Source organism: Mesoplodon densirostris, chromosome 5, assembly GCF_025265405.1.
Source record: "Mesoplodon densirostris isolate mMesDen1 chromosome 5, mMesDen1 primary haplotype, whole genome shotgun sequence".
NCBI classification, from domain to species: domain Eukaryota; kingdom Metazoa; phylum Chordata; class Mammalia; order Artiodactyla; family Ziphiidae; genus Mesoplodon; species Mesoplodon densirostris.
In genome coordinates, this window is record NC_082665.1 from 19,265,218 (window position 1) to 19,285,357 (window position 20,140).

The following is a 20,140-nucleotide window of genomic DNA, read 5'->3' on the forward strand; positions in this document are numbered from 1 at the left end:
TTACCTTAATTACCTCCTTAAAGCTCCTGTCTCCAAATACAGTCACATTAGGGCTTAAGACTTTAACATATGAATTTGGGGGATACAATCCAGTCCATAATATTTGGCTACACCATGTTTTTGAATAGATCCAGTGTACCCAGTCTTCAGTATTCCTCAACCATCATCTATTTAGTGCATGTGGGTTCTTTCATCCTCAGAAAGTCAAGGGAGGCCGTGGAAGACATTCTTCCTACTTCTCTACCCTAAGTCATTGAAACCAGTTTTCATGTCAGCAGCCTTCTACTCTCTCTTTGTGAACTTAACATACAGACCTCTTGGATATATAAAAAGCATACAGTTGACATGGAGAGATTTGATGGATTTTTAAAATGTTGTTCTTTTACTAATTTCTCCATATTCTTCTCTTCATCTCTAAGTGACTAAAGCCAAGCATTCCCAGTGTTGAGGCCTAAGGTCAGACCAGATAGGATAACAAAATAGAGCAGGATAAATCCACAATCAGGTATTGGTAGCCATCTTTTCTCATGTCTTGAGCCAAAAGTCACAAATAACCTAGTTGTAGTAAACATTCATTCTGTAAAATATTCTATTCCAATCATCCATATTTCATACAAGAATAAAAGTAAAACTTTAGGCCCCTTGAGAAGTTTCATTAAGATCCAGCTTGTTGAATGGACTCTAAGTTAAAACTGATATGCTGAATGTTATAGATGACTCCAGCTATTTGAGTATCACTCCATTTAGCTGCTGAATGGAGGTGTGACCTACGTCATACTGGCATATGCAGACTCAGTTCTGGCATGAGAGATGGTTATGCTTTCATCACCCTAGAGTTAAAAAAACCTTAAACCTGCCAGGCATTTGCCATGCGTTGTGTTGCCAAGGACAATTCAGCTTCCAGCTTCTTAGAAAGAACATAACATAACCTCTGTGTTTACAAGGTTTTTTAAACTGAGTCCCTTCCACTGCCTTGCTGAGCTTGCGTTGACACTGATACCCAGAATTCCGTGCAGCCAGTGAGGGTCCAGAAAAGGAAGTGGATAGTTTTCCCTGTAGAAGGGAAGAGAGACGCTGAGAGCTGAAACAGAGAAACCTTTTGGTCTCCATTGAAGCACTTTCTGGTGTTCAGAGGGAAAATATCTCTGCACTGATGGGGCCAAATTAGACTATTAGATTATAGAGCTTTTCACTCCTCTCCAATCTACTTATCCCAGCCTTGAATAAAGGGCCCACTAAAAATCTAAATTCTACTCTTGTATGTTTATTTATAGTCAGAAATGGCTATTTCATTAGCAGATGGTTAATATTCACTTATACGGGTAGTGTAATAGTTTCCTAGGACTGCCAGAACTAATGACCATAAACTGGATGGCCTAAAACAACAGAAATTTATTCTTTCACCATTCTGGAGGTTAAAAGTCTAAAATGAAGGTGTCCACAGGGCCATGCTCCCTCTGAAGAGCCATGGAGAGTATCTGTTTCGTTTCTTTTTCTTGCATCTGCTGTGGCTGATAATCACTGACGTTTCTTTGGCTTGTAGATACATCAGTCCAACCTCTGCCTGTGTGTCTTTTCCAATATGACCAAGAGCCCACCTGACTCCTGTAGGGTCCATATGGGATTGAGGGCCTTATTCTAGTATGATCTCATCTTTACTTGATTACATCTGCAGAGATCCCATTTCCAAATAGGGTCATATTCAGAGGCACTGGAGGTTAGGACATCGGTATATTTTGGAGGGGGAACACAATTCAACCCATACCAGGCAGGGTTTTTTTGATTTTTTATATATTTTTTAGCCACACTGCATGGGCATGGGGGATCTTAGTTCCCCAACCAGCGATGGAACTCGCGACCCCTGCAGTGGAAGCGCAGAGTCTCAACCACCAGACTGCCAGGGAAGTCCCAGGCAGTTTTATTTTTAATTTCTTTTGACTTCTACAAATACAAAAAATTGTCCAAGTTTCTTTCCAAAACACTATCAAATTTAAGTCAAAGGACTGCATGTTTTTTCATGACCTCTTAATTAAAAACAAAATAATTTCCATATTTAATTGGTTCAAATTGTGAAAGGCTTTAAATCCTTTGCATTTGCTTGAGGCTGATTAATGAGTAAATTTGTAAACCATGACTGTTTTAATTAGCCAGGGTTAATTAATGTTTACTGCACTTGGAAGATGAAAAGACATGGATAAATGCACCGTAAGGTGAATAATTTTTTAATTTGTTGTTGAAGCTTATAGTATATTCGAATAAAGACTGCTTATATCACACACACACACACACACAAAAGGTTGTTGGAGCCCTGTGGTAATTAGTGTAGAGGGCTCTAAATTTTGAGGTTAATTATTTACATATTATTGAAGATGATCATGTTTTGATACTGTATATTCAAGAGAAAGCTAGTTATATTTTTAATCTGATTGTGTAAAAGGGGAAAGAATAGAAATCTGAGACCAAACTGATAACTCCTTATATAGTATATCATAATTTAAGATGAAGTCTGTTTTTTGTTTTTTTATTTCTGAGTTGAGACTTTTTCAGAGCAGGGTGGAGGAGGACTCTGCTGAGATGAAAATAACATTTTTAAGCAACTTTTTTGAAGAAGGGAAATTACTAGAATTCCATGTAAGTTTTCAACAGGAAAAGCATCAGGGACTTGGATGAGGTCTAGTGCTGAGATTGGAAAATGTGGAGATTAGAAACAGTTTAGAAGGAAAGACTAGGGCAAGATCCCTGTTACAAGGCAGCAAGGAGTGTATCGTGGAAATAGTTGTCTCAGGCAGCAAAATGCGTTATCCATTCTTGGTGAGGACGTGGTCATCTGGGGTAATTTTCCACCATGTTCAGTGGAACACACATCTGGCACCAGGGTTCGTGGCTTACAGGGAACTTGAAGCAGAGCTGGCTGGCCTCAATGACAGCGCCCCCATTTCATTTCATCATGTCTGAAGGGAGAGCATATTCAAAGGTAAATTAGCAAAAGGGTTGGGTCTACTTTATTTTTTATCTCCTACACAGTTTTCTCATGTGTTCTTTGCAGAATATAAAAAATAAGGTTGGGCTTCCCTGGTGGCACAATGGTTGGGAGTCCGCCTGCCGGTGCAGGGGACACGGGTTCGTGCCCCAGTCCGGGAAGATCCCACATGCCACGGAGCGACTGGGCCCGTCAGCCATGGCCGCTGAGCCTGCGCATCCACAGCCTGTGCTCTGCAGCGGGAGAGGCTGCAACAGTGAGAGGCCCGCGTACCACCAAAAAAAAAAAATAATAATAAGGTTGCTTTTTTTTATTTTTTCATCATCTCATGGGTGCTCATACTGAAATGATTGGATTTAAGGGGGGTGAGGGGAAGACCTGTGATGCTTTCTGGATGCAAAATACTTTGCTCCCTGCGTTCGTAACAGTAACTACCAATCTGATGTTATTGTTAAGCACAGCAGTTCAACACTGTAAAGAATTTTTAGTAAGGATGCAACACTTCACTGTGGATGGAACTGTTCATTATATAGCAGAATTCAACTTATGATAAATTCCTCTGGGGGAATCTAATGTGGGCTTTTTTACTAAAATACCTGGGAAAATGGGAAAACTCCCATTTTCACCCCAGTGCATCCCCAGTGGGCCTGTTTCAGTCTTTCCATGAGCTCTCCAGGCCCATATTTCCAGGGGCTCCAGACCTCTCCACCATGATGTGTTGGAATATCACAAACTCAACGTGTCTAAATAGAACCTGTCTTTCTCCCCCCATATTTGCTCTTTTGATGGACAAAACTGAGGTCAAGAATACAAATATTACCAGCCACCCAATAGCACCTCCACCCTATCCCAGTCACAACCTCCCCGGTGCACCTCCCACCGCTTCCAAAGCAACACTGTTGTTCTTTGTATCACTTCCTTAAACTTCAGTTTTTTATCACTTTGTATCACTTCCTTCTTTCAGTTTTTATCACTAGTGTACATCCTTGCCCACTATCTTCCCTTTTTTTTTTAACGTTGACATGTCTTTTTAGGATTTTATAATCCTCAGATTTCCCCTCTGTCCTTTTCTTTTCTTTATAATTTACTTATTACTGAACTGTGGGCCACTCAACCCATGGAATAACCATAGTCTGGATTTTGCTAATGGCATACTCTTCGGGCAGGTCAGTATATCCCTTTGCCCTGTGTATATCCCACAAATGTCAAGCCCCTAGCTTCTGTTGAAGCTGCTTCCCCTTTCACCTCCCTTGTGTCCCAGGAAGCAGAAGAGTCCCAGCTCTTTGGCAGCCCATCCTCTGTACTTGATCCATGCACTTGTATCTACTAGAACAGTAGTCTGTCTTCCTTAGCAAACCTGTAATATCACTATCTCCCCCACCCCAAAGTCCCAGCTTGTTTCTTTCTCGCTCTGTCTATACCCCTTACCATAGCATGTGTATAGGAATTACTTTTATGCCCATCTGAGGTTGTGAGTTTTGAGTAAAGAGAAACTGCCTTAGTTATTTCCTGAACTGGCCTGGAAGACGTAGGATTGCGGAACAGGTGAATAAATGAATGAGCTCATTAATTAATAATAAAGTGATTCTAATTTTCTTGACTCCAGATTAATTTTCTTAAAGTGAATACTTTCAGCCTCTCCACATCTGCTCTATTAATGCTTCCCCAAAGACAGACACTTTCCATCCATCTCCAAGCTTCAGATGCCAAGCACTTTCCATCGCCAGGCTTGGTTCCCCTTATATTGTTAAGGGATCCCGTGAGTCCATTACTGCAGAAGAGAAAGAACCATTGCTGTTCTAAAAATGTTCACTGCAGAACCATTTTTTAAATTTTTTATTTAGCTATTTAATTATTTTTTGTGTTACACGGGCCTCTCACCGTTGTGGCCTCTCCTGTTGCGGAGCACAGGCTCCAGACGCACAGGATCAGCGGCCATGGCTCACGGGCCCAGCCGCTCCGCGCCATGTGGGATGCTCCCAGACCGGGGCACGAACCCGTGTCCCCTGCATCGGCAGGCGAACTCCCAACCACTGCGCCTCCAGAGAAGCCCTGTAGAACCATTTTGTGTTAAAGAAAACAAAAATAGGCCAGTGTGCAGAAGAGCATAGAGGGCTGATGTGGTTTTTCTCAACCTGCATAAATAAACCTTTCAGATTCACTACCACGTATTCAAACATGATATGCTGTCTACAGGAACAGGAGCATCCTCCCTTGTGATTTGCACCGATCTTATCCACCTTTGCCTGCACCCCTTCTACTTACCAGCATAAATCTTAGGCTCTTTGAGTGAAATCACCTATGTATGGATGTTGAAAATGTTACTTTCTACCATGAGCTAACCAGCCTTGGTAACCGATACCTTACATCCTTCAAACTACAGGCATACCTAAGAGATAATTGCAAACTTGGTTCCAGACCACCAGAATAAGGCGAATATCTCAATAAAGCTAGTCATGTGAATTTTTTGGTTTCCGACGTGCATGTCAAAGTTACATTTAAACTATGCTGTAGTCTTTAGTATGCAACAGCACTATGTCTAAATAACAACGTACTTACTTCAGCTAGAAAATACCTTATTGCTTAAAATGCTCACCATCATCTGAGCCTTTATCGCGCTGTAATCTTTTTGCATTGGTAACATCAAAAATCACTGATCATAGATCACCATTCCAAATATAATAATGAAAAAGTTTGAAATATTGCAACAATTACCAAAATTTGAACCAGAGACAAAAAGTGAGCAAATGCTGTTGGGATAATGGCACCAATAGGCTTGCTTGGCACAGGGTTGCCAGAAACCTTCAGTCCACAAAAATATACAAAGCACAATAAAGTGAAGTATTGCCTTTATTGTATGCCTGTATAGAGTTCTGTCAATTAGGCATTTATCAGATATGAATCAATTAGCATGCACTGTTTTCATAGCATAGCAGAGAATGATTACTAGCTGTTGAGAGGGGCACTGTTGCCCATAGGGTGTCCCTTACCCAGGTAAAAAAGACTTCTCTAACAAGTTTGAGAGAAGGTGCCAATTAGACAGGACCACTGCTTACAGTGCACAGGTTGGACAGGACACAGTGGTAGGGGCATCACTCAGACTCCCTCCCTTTTCACGTGCAGCTGGGGGTACAGGGTGGAGCTGAAATGCAGTCTGCACACAGCTTGACAAACCACGTGCCCTATATGTGACTCGCATCCTGTGGGCTGGTGAAGGCCTGGCCTTTATCAGAAGTAAAGGTGATGTTTTCATCTCCAGCTGCTCTCTCTTAGTTGGTTTAGAGCTGAGGTGGAGCAAAAAGGAGGATATTGTGGGTTGGTGCCCAGAATGCCCCAGCATCCACAGCGAAGGCTCCAGGGGAGTATGTGCTCAGATTGTATACAGCTGCCAGAATGACTTTGCATTTATAAAAATGTATGCAAGAGCAGTTAAACTGTCATTCGAGTCCTTTTTTAAAATAATCTTCCTCATTATCCTTTCTTGTGCTTGCTAAAAGCATGAGCAATTTTTAAAAATGAATTGTGATACTGACCCAGATAGAGCAAACCTCAGGTTTTATTTCATGTTTCCAATTTACTGTGTAACGGAGAACTTAAAAGTACAAAGAAACAAACAATAAACTGTACCAACTATGCAGAACAACCTACCAGAGAACAAAGAAATACATACTCTGGAACGGCACTGGAGAAATACGGATTCTTGTGGTTGTGTCTCTCTATGTCCTCAAATCTGATAACTCCAATTCCAGGGGCCTTTCTTCAGTAATCTCACAAAATTCTGTCTCCTTGACCACAGTTGTAACAACTAGATAATAAAGTGATGAAGGAACGAGATGAAGTAATTGATTCTGTAAAGGATAAAACTATGTTAAAAATTATTTTTGGTGGGATGGCAAGTGAACTTTTGTTTCTTTTGTTCTCTTTGCACTGAATGTATGTGACTCATAATTAGCACCAAACTACATTTTTCTATAAGGAGGAATCACAGTGAAGTGATGCTGCAGGGGTTAGGCTCTTAAAGACAATTTTGAAGAGAAAATTCTACATAATCATAATTACTTTGAAACTCCTTGAGCTTTGCCATAAAAGTATACATCTCTCAACTACCCCAAGACAGTCAGTTTTTCCTCTAGCATGTGAAGAGACAACTGTTTTGTTAGGTTGAAGGCCATAAGAAATAATTGACTTTTGTTTAAGGGATAAAAGGCATAAAAATCACATTTATTTTAATTTAGTTTGCAGAGGACATTTAGTCTGCATCTGCTTACATTCATGGACATATATGCATTTTCACTATATGTATTAACCAGAGGAAAACATCCATACACATACAGGCTAAAGCTGGCACTACAGATTAGCCCTTTACACTGAAATTCTTCACTATGTGTTGTTTCTTCAAAACTAGGGCACATTTATATATGTGAATTATGCCCTCAACACAGCATACTTTGAGATTCTTTCTGTAATATGTAAACTTAGTTTTTAGCTTAAACTTTAGAAGATTTTTCCCCTTAGGATTGCTTAGGCTCTTGACTACCCAGGCGGGACCAAGACTCCTGCTGTGGTTGGAAATAAGATCAGGTCATTGGCTCAAGTTCCACAAGTAAACATGAAGTAGGAACTCTACTCTGTTTTTAGAAACCAGGGAGCCTGACAGCCATTGGTAGGTCTAAGTTGTTTAATCTGCATTGTTTGAAAGTCAAAAAGAAATTTGTCTTGAAAAGGAACTTCTTCTGTACCTTCCATTTTAAGCGAGACAAGTGATGCTTCAGGAAAATGTCACTTGCAACCAGAAATGTTCTCACAAGTAATGTGTAGCCATGTTTGTATCACCTTCAGGGATAGTTTGTTGCCATAAGTGGACAAAGCATGCTCCATTTAAAATCTCTGTCCAAGAAACTACTAAAGAAAAATAAACCCAGATTCAGATGTGGAGTCTGAATTTTGAGACTGTGAGAGATTTTCAGGGTTGATAGTGTAGCTAAAAATAAGAGGACTGACCCAGTTTTCTGGGAGGTCAAAATAAACACTAGATTTGTGGAACAGTTTTGCTTTGTGATAATGTATCTCATTTTTCCCTCATGTTGGAAAATATGGCAGCTTTGTACATTTAAATCGCTCAAAATCCAAAGCAGTCTAAATATCTTAAATTTGACTCAGAATCGGTGAAACCTAATGACAGTTCATGTAGCCATCATATTTATACCAGTCTACCAGAGAAAGGGAAATCTAAAGAAGTGGGAGATGGGTGAGAGGCGAAACTGCTGCTGAGGGTGGACCATCAAAACAAGAGTGACAGGTAAGCCTCACTTAGAGAAGGGAGCAGTGCATGGCTGTGCAGCTGGGAACCACCTGGCCTTTCAGCTCTGCCTCACCATTGAGAAGCTCTGTGACCTTGGACGCCAGCTCTGTGATTACCTTGGTTTCTTCACGTGTAAAAAAGATATCATTAAGTTCATCACTTTCCAAATCGATCAAAAATAAAGTATGCAAAACAGGATGCTTGTGATGATAGATGTGGATGTATTTTTATAATATTTGTTACTAATCAAAGTGAAACAGCCATGTCCTCCATAAAATAGGTTTTTTTTCAATGGAATAGTGGCAAGGTTGCACTAGGAATCGGGATACTTGTGTTCAGATCCCAGTTCAGCTACTCGATAACTTTAAATGTATTTCTCAAGGTTGGTGTCACAGTTTGCTCAACTGTCATTGGGGGTAGTAATCCCATTATGAAGGTTGATGTGGGTATCAAATGAGCTAACAGCTATGTAAAGGCCACAGGCATGGAAGGCGTCATTGGTGCCTATCAAGATGTCATAGCATGACACAATTCCATCACACTATTGCTGTCCCACCAGTCACACGCTGATCGAAACATCCCAGCCGTGTGCAGTAATCACTTGAAGACCACATAGGTTCTCCCCCAAATCAGCATTTCAAACAACTTCTGCTCCATTGAACTATAAGTCAGTCCATGCTTAAGACGTAAATTCAGTCTTTATAGGGGAGAGCACAGCAGTGAAGTATGTCCTCTGGTGCCCTCTACTTTTTTAAGTACATTCTTTTTCTCAGGGTCTGAATAACAATGACCTGTTTGTTTCCTGAACACTTTCCTGCTCTGGCTCCTGTGTAATTTCCTGCCTGACAAATAGTCTGGCAAAACAAAGGAAATTCATAACTAGTCTTTCCTTTCCTGTGGCTTTCTGGTTCAGAAAAATGTTATCGTGAATGACAGCTTCAAGGCAATAGGGTGGGTTGGGTTTATGAACATGTCTTTGAGGTGTTTTGCAGCAAGGTTTCTTCTGGCAATACTGTTTCTTGGCCATACTCACCTTTCACATCTTGTTTTGTTTTGAGGCTTGTCTTGTAGGAAGGGGATAACAGGCCATTTTGTAGTGATGCCTTTGTAGACCTCGTGGCAGTGGTCAGACTGTAATGTACTTAAGACTCGCCTGGGATCAGATGTATTATGCTAAGTGAAATAAGTCAGATAGAGAAAGACAAATACTGTATGATATCACTTATATGCATAATCTAAAACATACAACAAACTAATGAATATAACAGAAAAGAAGCAGACTCACGGATACAGAGAACAAACTAGTGGTTACCTGTGGGGAGAGGGAAGGGGGGAGGGGTAATATAGGGGTAGGGGATTAAGAGGTAATATGTATAAAATAAGCTGCAAGGAGATATTGTACAACACAGGGCATATAGCCAATATTTTATAATAACTACAAATGGAGTATAACCTTTAAAAATTGTGAATCACTATATTGTACACCTGTAACTTATATAATATCGTACATCAGCTATACTTCAGTTTTTTAAAAATTGCTTGGGGATCATATTAAAAGTGCAGATTGTTTCCCTAGCTCTGGGTGGAACCTGAGATTATGCATTTCGACAAGGTCTCAGGGGATGCCCACACAGCAAGTTTATAGATAACAGGATTCAAAGTGAAGAAACTACAAAGACCATCCATCCAACTTCCCCTGATTTTATGGATGAGGAACCAAGGCTTAGGGAGTTTCAGAGGCCATGGTGATGTTAAGTATAGTAAACAGCGTGGCAGTTATATGCTAAGTCATGTGTCAGACATGCACAGACTGTGATTGGAAAATTAAATCTGATCTCATCGTCCTGGTGTGGGCAAAATGCCTAGAATGGATGACAGCAGATTTATAGTAGAGCTTCTTGATGGGGAAAAAATTACATCCCTTTTATAAATACATCCAGTGCAGCTGTGGCAGTTGCAGGGGTGGCATGGTGGAGGGATGCATTGTACAGAGGTGTAAACTTCAGTCCTTTTAAATGCATAAGTAATCATTTGTTAAAATATAAGAATTGATCATGTGAGACTCTCCTGTTAGACAAGGTTGATAGAAAATTTCCATTTGGGGAAGAGGCTGCAGATAAATGTGTATTTTTCCACTAGGAACCAGAAGAATCAGAAAATTGGGGGAAAATGAAGATAGCGATGCAGGGTCAATTCTATACAGTAGAAAAACCAGCAAGCCTGAGCATGTTCACTGGTCTCCAAATCAGACCTTTAATAGCCGTATTTCACAGGGGAAAAGACTGAGGTTGGACCTCCTCTATGTGAAGGATATTTCCCACCCACCCAAAATGTGTTTAAAGGATGGAAAATGTAGTTCAATAATTACAACTGAAGCTTGTAGAAGAGCTGATTTAATGTTTATAAACTTCATTTTCTTGAAACCTAAAATATGGCAGTTAAACTTTTAGAAGGAGTTTGGCTAGTGGATTAATAATTAAAAGAAGAACATTAGATGAATTATCTAGGATTCATCTGTTTCCCATTCATAGTCCTTTATGAGGCCATTTCTCTCAAAATGAATTATCATGGAAGTCTATTGCTTCTACAAAAACAAAATACGTTAGTCATTTGAAGTTGAAATCACCACTGGGGATCTCTTTTGATGTTGCTTTCTTTTTTTTTTTTTTTTTAATATATTTATTTATTTATTTATTTATATATTTTTGGCCGCGTTGGGTCTTCGTTGCTATGCGTAGGCTTTCTCTAGTTGCGGCGATGCACGGGCTTCTCATTGCAGTGGCTTCTCTTGTTGAGGAGCACAGGCTCTAGGTGCGTGGGCTTCAGTAGTTGTAGCACACGGGCTTAGTTGTTCCGCGGTATGTGGGATCTTCCCGGACCAGGGCTCAAACCTGTGTCCCCTCCATTGGCAGGCGGATTTTTAACCCCTGTGCCACCAGGCAAGCCCTGATGTTGCTTTCTTTAAAATATTTTAAATATTTTCAATGATAGCTAAATGGTGAGGTGTTTCGTTTTCTTTCTCTTATTTACTATAAGTATGCCTGATATACATCCTCAAAACATTTTTAAGAGGGCAACATACAGTGGGGTTCATTGCATGTTTAATATTTGAAATTAAACATCTTTTTATTGTTTAAACTGTAGTTTACATATTACCACCATTGAATTCAGTTAAATATTTCCACTTTTAACTGCAAGGCTCATATGCTTGAGTATTACAGAAGATATTTTAACTACAGAGGTAACTGCTGCAATTTTGGGCAGCATCAGTTAGCCTTTAAGAAAATAAAGAGTCTTGGGGGGAATGTGCCTTTTAGTTTAATACAGCAGTTGGCAAATATAGATGCTTAAAAGCTTTGACATCCCAATATATGCCATCAAAGCATTGTAATAAAATATTAAATTAATTCAGATAAAAAGATAATCCATCGGGGCCACCAACATAGTAGAAGTGTGGTTTCTGTGTAATTAGTCTGACCACAAAATTCAAAGATTAAGTCCCACTCAGAATGAACAATGAAATGATATTTGGCTTTGAATTATTTTTTTATCATAAGAGGAATTGCCTGGTGCCAATTGTGTTAACAGTTGGTAAAATCCTGAGCCCTTAATAATGTCAAGAAGTAGGTGGCCGTCTTAGGCATTTTATGGTCACAAAATTGAATCCTACTCCAGCTAACAGTAATCCATCATTTCTACCCTCTTTTCTTCCCTTAAACCCAACACTGACCTCATTGTTCCAAGTGAGATGACCAAAGGTAGTTGTTTCTAAATCTCCTATGTTAAATAGAGATAGGAAAGTGGATTTCTTCTCTGGTACCAAAAGTTTTTTTAAAGCTTAAGTGCTTCTCAGTCGTCTGCCAAAAAATGTAATGTTTGTTGAATATTTTGTTCTTTTATTTTCTGAAAATGAATATAATAAACCAGGAAAATTAACCACCATGGGGCTCTACATTTTAGCAGCCATTTGGAGGAAATTTCCTGCCAACACTATAAAAGAGAAAGGGGGGCACACCATGATTTGCTGCAATCTAAAATGCCGTGCCTATTTTATGAAGCACAGATATAAGATTTTTCACTGTGACAGTTCCCTACACTATCTTTTTTTACTGCCATGGCTGAGATGGGTACAGGACTCCCCCCAGCTCCCATGCCTGGGAAATGCTCATTTGAGGGGACAAAAGCAGTAACCATTCCATAGGGCTCATGGTGTTTAGGTCAGCTTACAAGGTAAATGTGGAAGACATTATGGAAGTCATGCTTATAATGCCTGGTTTCTCCATTTACTCTGTAAATGAACAGTCCAGTGATGAGAATAAGAGTGACCCTGGATAGGTAGGGGTTAAATCAGGGAGGTTGGTGTTATGTAGCCCAGGACTTGGATTTCAGCACTGATGCTTACTGGCCATGGAATCTTGAAGAATCCATTCACCTCTCCCGGCCTCAGATTCATGTTCTGTAAAGGTAATGATGCCTGCCTCATAAAGTTATTGGGAGGAGAGCTGTAGAAGAGGGGGCATTGGAGCTGGGCTCTAAAGAGTTCATTATAGTTTATATAAGCAGGGATGGGCTTCCCAGGTAGCAGGAACAGAGAGCAAAGGTGTCCTGAGGGGAATGCATGGTCCCATCTGAGAGTAATCCAGACCATTCAGATGTGGTATTATGATTCTGACACCAATTCCAATGTGTGGAGTTCTCCCCACACCAACAAGTGATTCTCCAGCATTAGCTGAGTGTCCTACAGTGCAACCCAATCCTGATGCTACTACGTGGAAGGTAGCGTCAGAGTCCACAGGTCAAGCAAGGGCTTAGTCCCACAAGACTGCCCACCCCACTCCCCTCCACAGCCAGTCTTGAGCCCTGGTTGTCACCTGGCCTTCTGATGGCCATCTGTGAATCAGAGACTCCAGCCACCTCCTCCTCAGGTTCTATTAATTTCCTAGAATGGCTCACAGAACACTGATAAATGTTTTACTTACTGGATTTTTAATAAACCAGCAGGTTTATTAAAAAATGATTTAACTCAGGAAGAAGAGAAGGTTAGGGCAGAGTATATGGGAAGGAGCTCAGAGCTCTCCTGCCCCCTCCCAGCCCAGCATGCTCCCACATCTCCACATCGCGTGTTCACCAACATTGAAGCTCTCAGAACCCTATTCTTTTTTTTTACATAGCATATTTTTTAAATGTTTACTTTCTAATTGTGAGTATATAATACAGCTGAGTTTTTATATTGACCATGTATTCCGCAGCCTTGCTAAATTCACTTAATTTTTTTCTTCCCTTTTTTTATTGAGGTACACTTGATTTATAATATTATATAAGTTTCAGGTGTACAGCATAGTGATTCACAATTTTGAAAGCTTATACTCCATTTATAGTTATTATAAAATGTTGGCTATATTCCCTGTGCTGTACAATATATCCTTGTAGCTTATTTATTTTATACATAGTAGTTTGTACCTGTTAAACCCCTATCCATATCTTGTCCCTCCCCTCTCCCCACTGGTAACCAGTTTGTTCTCTTTATCTGTGAGTCTGTTTCTTTCTTGTTATATTCACTAGTTTGTTGTATGTTTCAGATTCCTCATATAAGTGATATTATACAGTATTTGTCTTTCTCTGTCTGACTTATTTCTCTAAGCATAATACTCTATAGGTCCATCCATGTTGTTGCCAGTGGCAAAATTTCATTCTTTTTTATGGCTGAGTAATACTCCATTATATGTATACATACCACATCTTCTTTAGCTATTCACCTGTGGTGGACACTTAGGTTGCTTCCATATTTTGGGTATTGTAAATAATGCGAACCCTATTCTTTGGGGTTTTTACAGAGGCTTCATTACATAGGCATGTTTGATTAAATCATTGGCCATTGGGGGTGAGGCTGAAAGTTCTAACCTTCTAAGCATGTTGTTAGTTCCAACCTTCTAAGCATGTTGTTAGTTCCCCTGGTGACAAGCCCCCATCCTTAGGTGACCTAGGGGCTTTTCAGAAGTCACCTCATTAATGTAACAAGACACCTTTATAGGTCTCATCACCTAAGAAGTTCCAAGGGTTTTAGTACCTCTGTGCCTATAAAGACCAAATAAATATTTCTTATTATAAATCACAATATCACAGGTGTATACAGCAAAGAGCTGTGAGCCTCATGGCTAAAAAGATGAGGTGGGCCCAGATCCCAGAGGGCCTTTAACATTTGGCAGAGGAGTTTGGGATTAAGTCATTAGAAACTGAGAAGCCGTTGAAATGGGGTGGAGCCATTCCTTAATATCAGGAAAAGATCTGGGAAACAAAGGGATAAAAATTAAAGGAAGGAGAGCACTGAGGAGAGAATTATCACAATTATCCAGGCAAAAAGTAATGATGGCTCAAGGGAGGTGGGTAATGGAAAAGGGGAGTGAGAAATGAATAAGAGAGAATCCAAAAATGGAATTAAAAAGGAGCTGTCAGTAATTCCAGTATGGGACACAAAAACATAGAGTCACAGATGGTTCTGAAGGTTTCAAGCCAGTGGCTGGGAGAATAGTTCTGCCATGATTAGAAAATGGGAAGGCAGGAGGAGAGCCTTGAGCTCAGTTTTGTACATACTAAGTTCATGGAAGATCTAAGTTAATAGTTCCAGCAAACTGTTAGAAATATACACACTAGAGTGAGAGGGAGAAGTCAGAGCTGGGGAAATACATTTCAGATTCAACCAAAAGTAGGGGGGTCCTTAGCGTTTCAAGAGTGGATGGGATTTCCAAATGAAGAACTGAAGCAAGAGTTGGAAAGAGATACAAGAAGAAAATGACAGAGATGAAGAGATTAGAAAAAATGAGCAGAGAGTTACTCAGAGACATCACAGGAAACAAGCTCAGTACTGAGTATACAAGACAAAGAGAAAAAATTTCCAGATGGAGGAAGAGGTTAAGTGATGGTAAATGCCACAAAGACACCAAGAACAACATGGCGCCAGGTAGGGCCAGGAGCGGATCCCTCTGGCAAAGGTTATTCATTCCCTCACAAGATGAACATGTAAGCACCAATAATTATTCCAGAAGGTCCTCTCTTTACATTTTAACTACTTAACAGTCACAAGCATAAGATTTATATAAAAGACCCATTTAATTTATTAAAGTAGACATTGGCTAAGTTATTAGCCATTACCTATGACTCTGTAAGACATAAAAAAATTAGAAGAAATGTAATGCTAAGTTATTAGCCATTACCTATAACTCTGTAAGACATGAAAAAATTGGAAGAAATGTAATGGGGCCTTTTATCTGTATGGGAAAGGTCATTGCAAGCATCAAATATTGAATTTTAGAATGGTACCCCAGCAAATAGATATATATTATAACTCAAATTAGACTTCAAGAGGACCGATTTGCTTGAGATTTTATCATTTAAAATATCTTGCAATAAAACTGACTTCATAGAAGGACATTAATCTCATACTTTAATGCTAGTCTGTCAAACTGTTTTAATAGATATATTTGAACAGAATTTTAATTTTTCAGATAATTTTTTTGTGAATTTAGAAGAGAATGTGAAGGATAATAGTAAGATGTTACAAATCAAATTTAAATCCTGATTTTACTTTTTTCATTTTCTACATCAATAATACTAACCAATGATTGGTTTGAAATATATAATACAGTAAACTCTTGACAGAGGTATGATTGGAAAGGGAAAAGTTCTGATTAATGTTTTTGTTGATAGCACACATGCTATTTATAAGTCTCTAGTGTTAAAAATATGTCACACAGGAAAACCTGTTGAAGCTTTGGCAACATAATAGGAGAATCTCAGATCTTGTGATACTCAGTTTTTAAAACTGTAATTGCACTCAATACAGAGTTATGTTCCCAGCTCTTTTTTCTGGTAAAAATGCATTTCAATAATGAAATGTGTAATTTGGGAATTTTCACTGGTCTACAAGAACTTCAGATAGGTTGATTATGTTCCATAAAGTTGATTTTGTTTAGTCAGTTTTAAAAAGGGGTAATTGATAATATTTTTTGAAACGAGATGCAAACAAGACACAGCAGAGAAAGACAGGATATTTGGTTTGAGAGCCCATGAGAAATGTTGGCAGGCGGGGCTGTTTATCCCACAGAAGAGAAGGCTGGAGCAGAGCTTCACGTCTGCAAAGCCAAAACTGGCCTTCTTTGTTGCCTCAGAACATATATCGTGCAGCCCCTGGGAGCCTTTGAGAAAGACAGATTTTTTTTTCAAGGCAAAACAATGAGAACTGTTGAAGAATGGAGCAGGCAGGCGGCCCATCACTTAGCTTTTCTTGTCCTTACACATGTTCATGGAGAGACTAGGGCTTCGCTGGATATGTCCTTCAGCTTGAAAGAAACTGTACCTTTCATACTGCCGCCACTCCACTGCAAACACCCTGCCAAAGCACGCTCTCCATTCCTCTGTGATCACAGTAAACTAGGAGAGAATGGCCATTTACCTCTCAAGGTTTTTCACCACTGGGGGGAGTGGTGCAGCGGGTCAGAGCATCAGCCTTGGTCTAAGCCACTCTACCTGGGCTCAAATCCCACCTTGTGCATTGCTAGCTATGATTTTGTGTAAGTGGCTTAACTATCATGTGCCTCAGTTTTCACATCTGTAGGATGGAGATGATAATGGTACCCACCTCGTGGCTGTAAATAAGATCATGCATGTCAAGTAGTTACAGTCGTGCCTGGCAGACAGCAGATGGTAGCCACTGCTGCTCCTTCTGTTGTGATTGTTGCTGTTACTCACCAAAGACATGGCTTTGTTTTGTTTAGATGAGCTGCTTCAGAAAGAGCAGAACTACTCCGACGATGTCTTGGCCAACATGATCAGCGAACCAAGGATTAGTTATGGCAATGATGCTCTCATGCCATCTTTGACTGAAACCAAAACCACTGTGGAGCTTCTTCCCGTGAATGGAGAGTTCAGCCTGGACGATCTCCAGCCCTGGCATCCTTTTGGGGTCGACTCTGTGCCCGCCAACACAGAAAATGAAGGTAAGAAGCCCAGAAGGGAACAAGAACAGTCTGGTATGTATAATCTCTCTCGTGTTCTTAAGGGGTGACTTTTAATATGAATTTTTAACAGTGCTTTCTCACTGAGAGGTATTTTGTTGCTTCTGGAATGAAAGCACAATATTCAATTAGTGTTTATAAGACAGTGGCCTAGAATGCACACCTTTGAAGAAAACAGACATGTGATAAAACTATGGAAATCACAGTTCACTCAGTGGAGAGAGAAATTTTTTTTTCTTTTGTGGCCACACTGTGAGGCTTGTGGGATCTTAGTTCCCCATCCAGGGATTGAACCTGCACCCTCAGCAGTGAAAGCACAGAATCCTAACCACTGGACCACCAGGGAATTCCCAGAGAGAGAAATTTTGATGGGGCCTGCATAAATGGAGGTTTGAAAGCCACCAAAATAGTCTTTGTTGGTTATTTATTCTAGTGCATTACATTTCAGATCACATTAAATGTTAAAGGCAAAGATAAAGAACCACTTATGTCATGAAATGTAATTTTGCTTAAGAGTTACACAATTCTGTGTTTGGAAAGTTAAATATAGGCAGCTGTCAAAATTAAGAAGCACATTGACCTAAACATTTTTTCCTCTGATAATTCAGAAAAGCAAGATTTTCTTCGTTAACAAATTTGCACAATGGATTATGTACTTTTCATTCACAGAGATTTCTTAGCAGAAATTTTCAAATTATATCTATTCAGGAGAGAGAATTTTTTAGTTCTTATTCCATATCATTTTACATGTTCAGAAGTATAAAATTTTGAACATAGGAACACCTTGATTTCAAGATACTAATAGCTTGTTTTTCAAGAACACATAGGATTTTTTTTTAATAAATTTATTTTATTTTTATTTATTTTTGGCTGTGTTGGGTCTTTGTTGCTGCACGCAGGTTCTCTCCAGTTGCAGCGAGTGGGGACCACTCTTCATTGTGGTGCACGGGCCTCTCATTGCAGTGGCTTCTCTTGTTGCAGAGCATGGGCTCTAGGCATGCAGGCTTCAGTAGTTGCAGCACACGGGCTCAGTAGTTGTGGCTCGCGGGCTCTAGAGCACAGGCTCAGTAGTTGTGGCACATGGGCTTAGTTGCTCCATGGCATGTGGGATCTTCCTGTACCAGGGCTCGAACCCGTGTCCCCTGTATTGGCAGGTGGATTCTTAACCACTGCGCCACCAGGGAAGCCCGAGAACACATAGGATTTTTTTTTTTTTTTTTTTTCCGGTATGCGGGCCTCTCACTGTTGTGGCCTCCCCCGTTGCGGAGCACAGGCTCCGGACGCGCAGGCCCAGCGGCCATGGCTCACGGGCCCAGCCGCTCCGCGGCATATGGGATCCTCCCAGACCGGGGCACGAACCCGTATCCCCTGCATCGGCAGGCGGACCCTCAACCACTGCGCCACCAGGGAGGCCCAACACATAGGATTTTATCTGTGATTTTTCTTTGTTAAAGAAGCAACTTATGACAGTAATATTTTGACAGTAATAAATACGGATATATGTAGTATGGATACCTCAAAATACAATCACTTACTCCTCAGACTAAATATAAATCCAATATTAGACTAAGTGCACTGGAGAAGCTTTTTTTTTAAAGAACCATTGCAGAAAATCTTTATATGGACTGTTTTCATAACATGAGTAATCATCCCAAATATGTTTCATTAATTTGGAAAAAGGTACCTTCTAGTAATAATATCAGACCATAAACAGCAGTGTTATTTATAATATAAAATAATTAAGACTACCTTTTATAAAAATAGTTCTAACATAGAGGAAAAGAATTTAAGGATATTTAGTTATCAAAGAACTGGGTGACTTCCCTATTAAATTGTATTATTACTAGAATGCTAGTTTTGTCAGTTTTTAAGATAAATACATTTTGGTCATTTAAAATCCTCATCAGTCAGTCTCTAATGAGAATTTTTTGTGAAAAATGTCCAATCTCATTTTTTTAAACTGAACACACACAAGATTTCTTCTTTTCCTTTAGGATACTGGGTTGTTTAATTGATGCAGAAATAGGTAACGTGTATGGAGTCTTAACAAACTTTCTTTGGTAGAAAATTGCAGTCCTTAATGCCCTTTTTATACCAAATAATGTTAAATGTGTAGTTTGTCATTTATGTCCAAGTTTTAGCTTTTTATGGAAAAATTTAAATACATAGATTATTCTCTATTTTTATTAAAAATTACCTCTGCCATTGAGAACTTATTCATCTCCAATGTGATTCTAAAATTATAATTTATAAAGAATTAAATATCAATTTCTTATAATTTAAGGCCTTTTCACATGTCTTTTAAATATATATTTTCCATAAATGAAAAGTTCCCATTTAATATTTTCCATTATTTATTGATTTTGGAAAAGTAGGATAAAACATACTTTAGAGTTTACCTTAATCATTTTTATGAACACATACACACAAATAATAGAGGATAAATGTGTACAAATTGTAATTTGTACAATTTGTACTACAAATTGTACTACAAATTTGTACTGCGAATTTTAACTTATTTCTGGTAAAATTTATGGAAAGAGATTTAGAAAGCTAACAACGTAAGCTAAGTTAGCAGCAGAGTAAAATTAATTTACAGACATTAATGTGGATGTTTGTTGTAATATTTGGTATTTCCTTTAGAAATGTGAACTGTGCAAAGTTTAATGAAGATAAAAGACACTCCAGCCCCTGTTTTATGTTAACTCTTCAAATTTAGTGAATACAGTGAAATGCAATGAGCTTGGTACCACAGACCACAATAGAGAATAGCAAAACGTTATAAACATTCCAGAAGGTGCTTCACTTCCTGAATTTCAGAATTTCCCTTTTGCTATCAAATCTTGA

The 20,140-nt window shown here is 39.3% G+C and overlaps 1 protein-coding gene across 6 annotated transcripts in view; it reads left to right on the forward strand.

Moving 5' to 3' along the window:
- The window catches only part of APP (amyloid beta precursor protein), a 279,498-nt gene that overhangs the window by 234,066 nt on the left and 25,292 nt on the right, over positions 1–20,140 (forward strand). For all 6 annotated transcript variants that reach the window (XM_060098597.1, XM_060098598.1, XM_060098599.1 and 3 more), the window contains one exon: positions 17,054–17,275. In XM_060098597.1, coding sequence (XP_059954580.1) covers positions 17,054–17,275 — 222 coding nt within the window. The remainder of the gene's footprint in view (positions 1–17,053; positions 17,276–20,140) is intronic.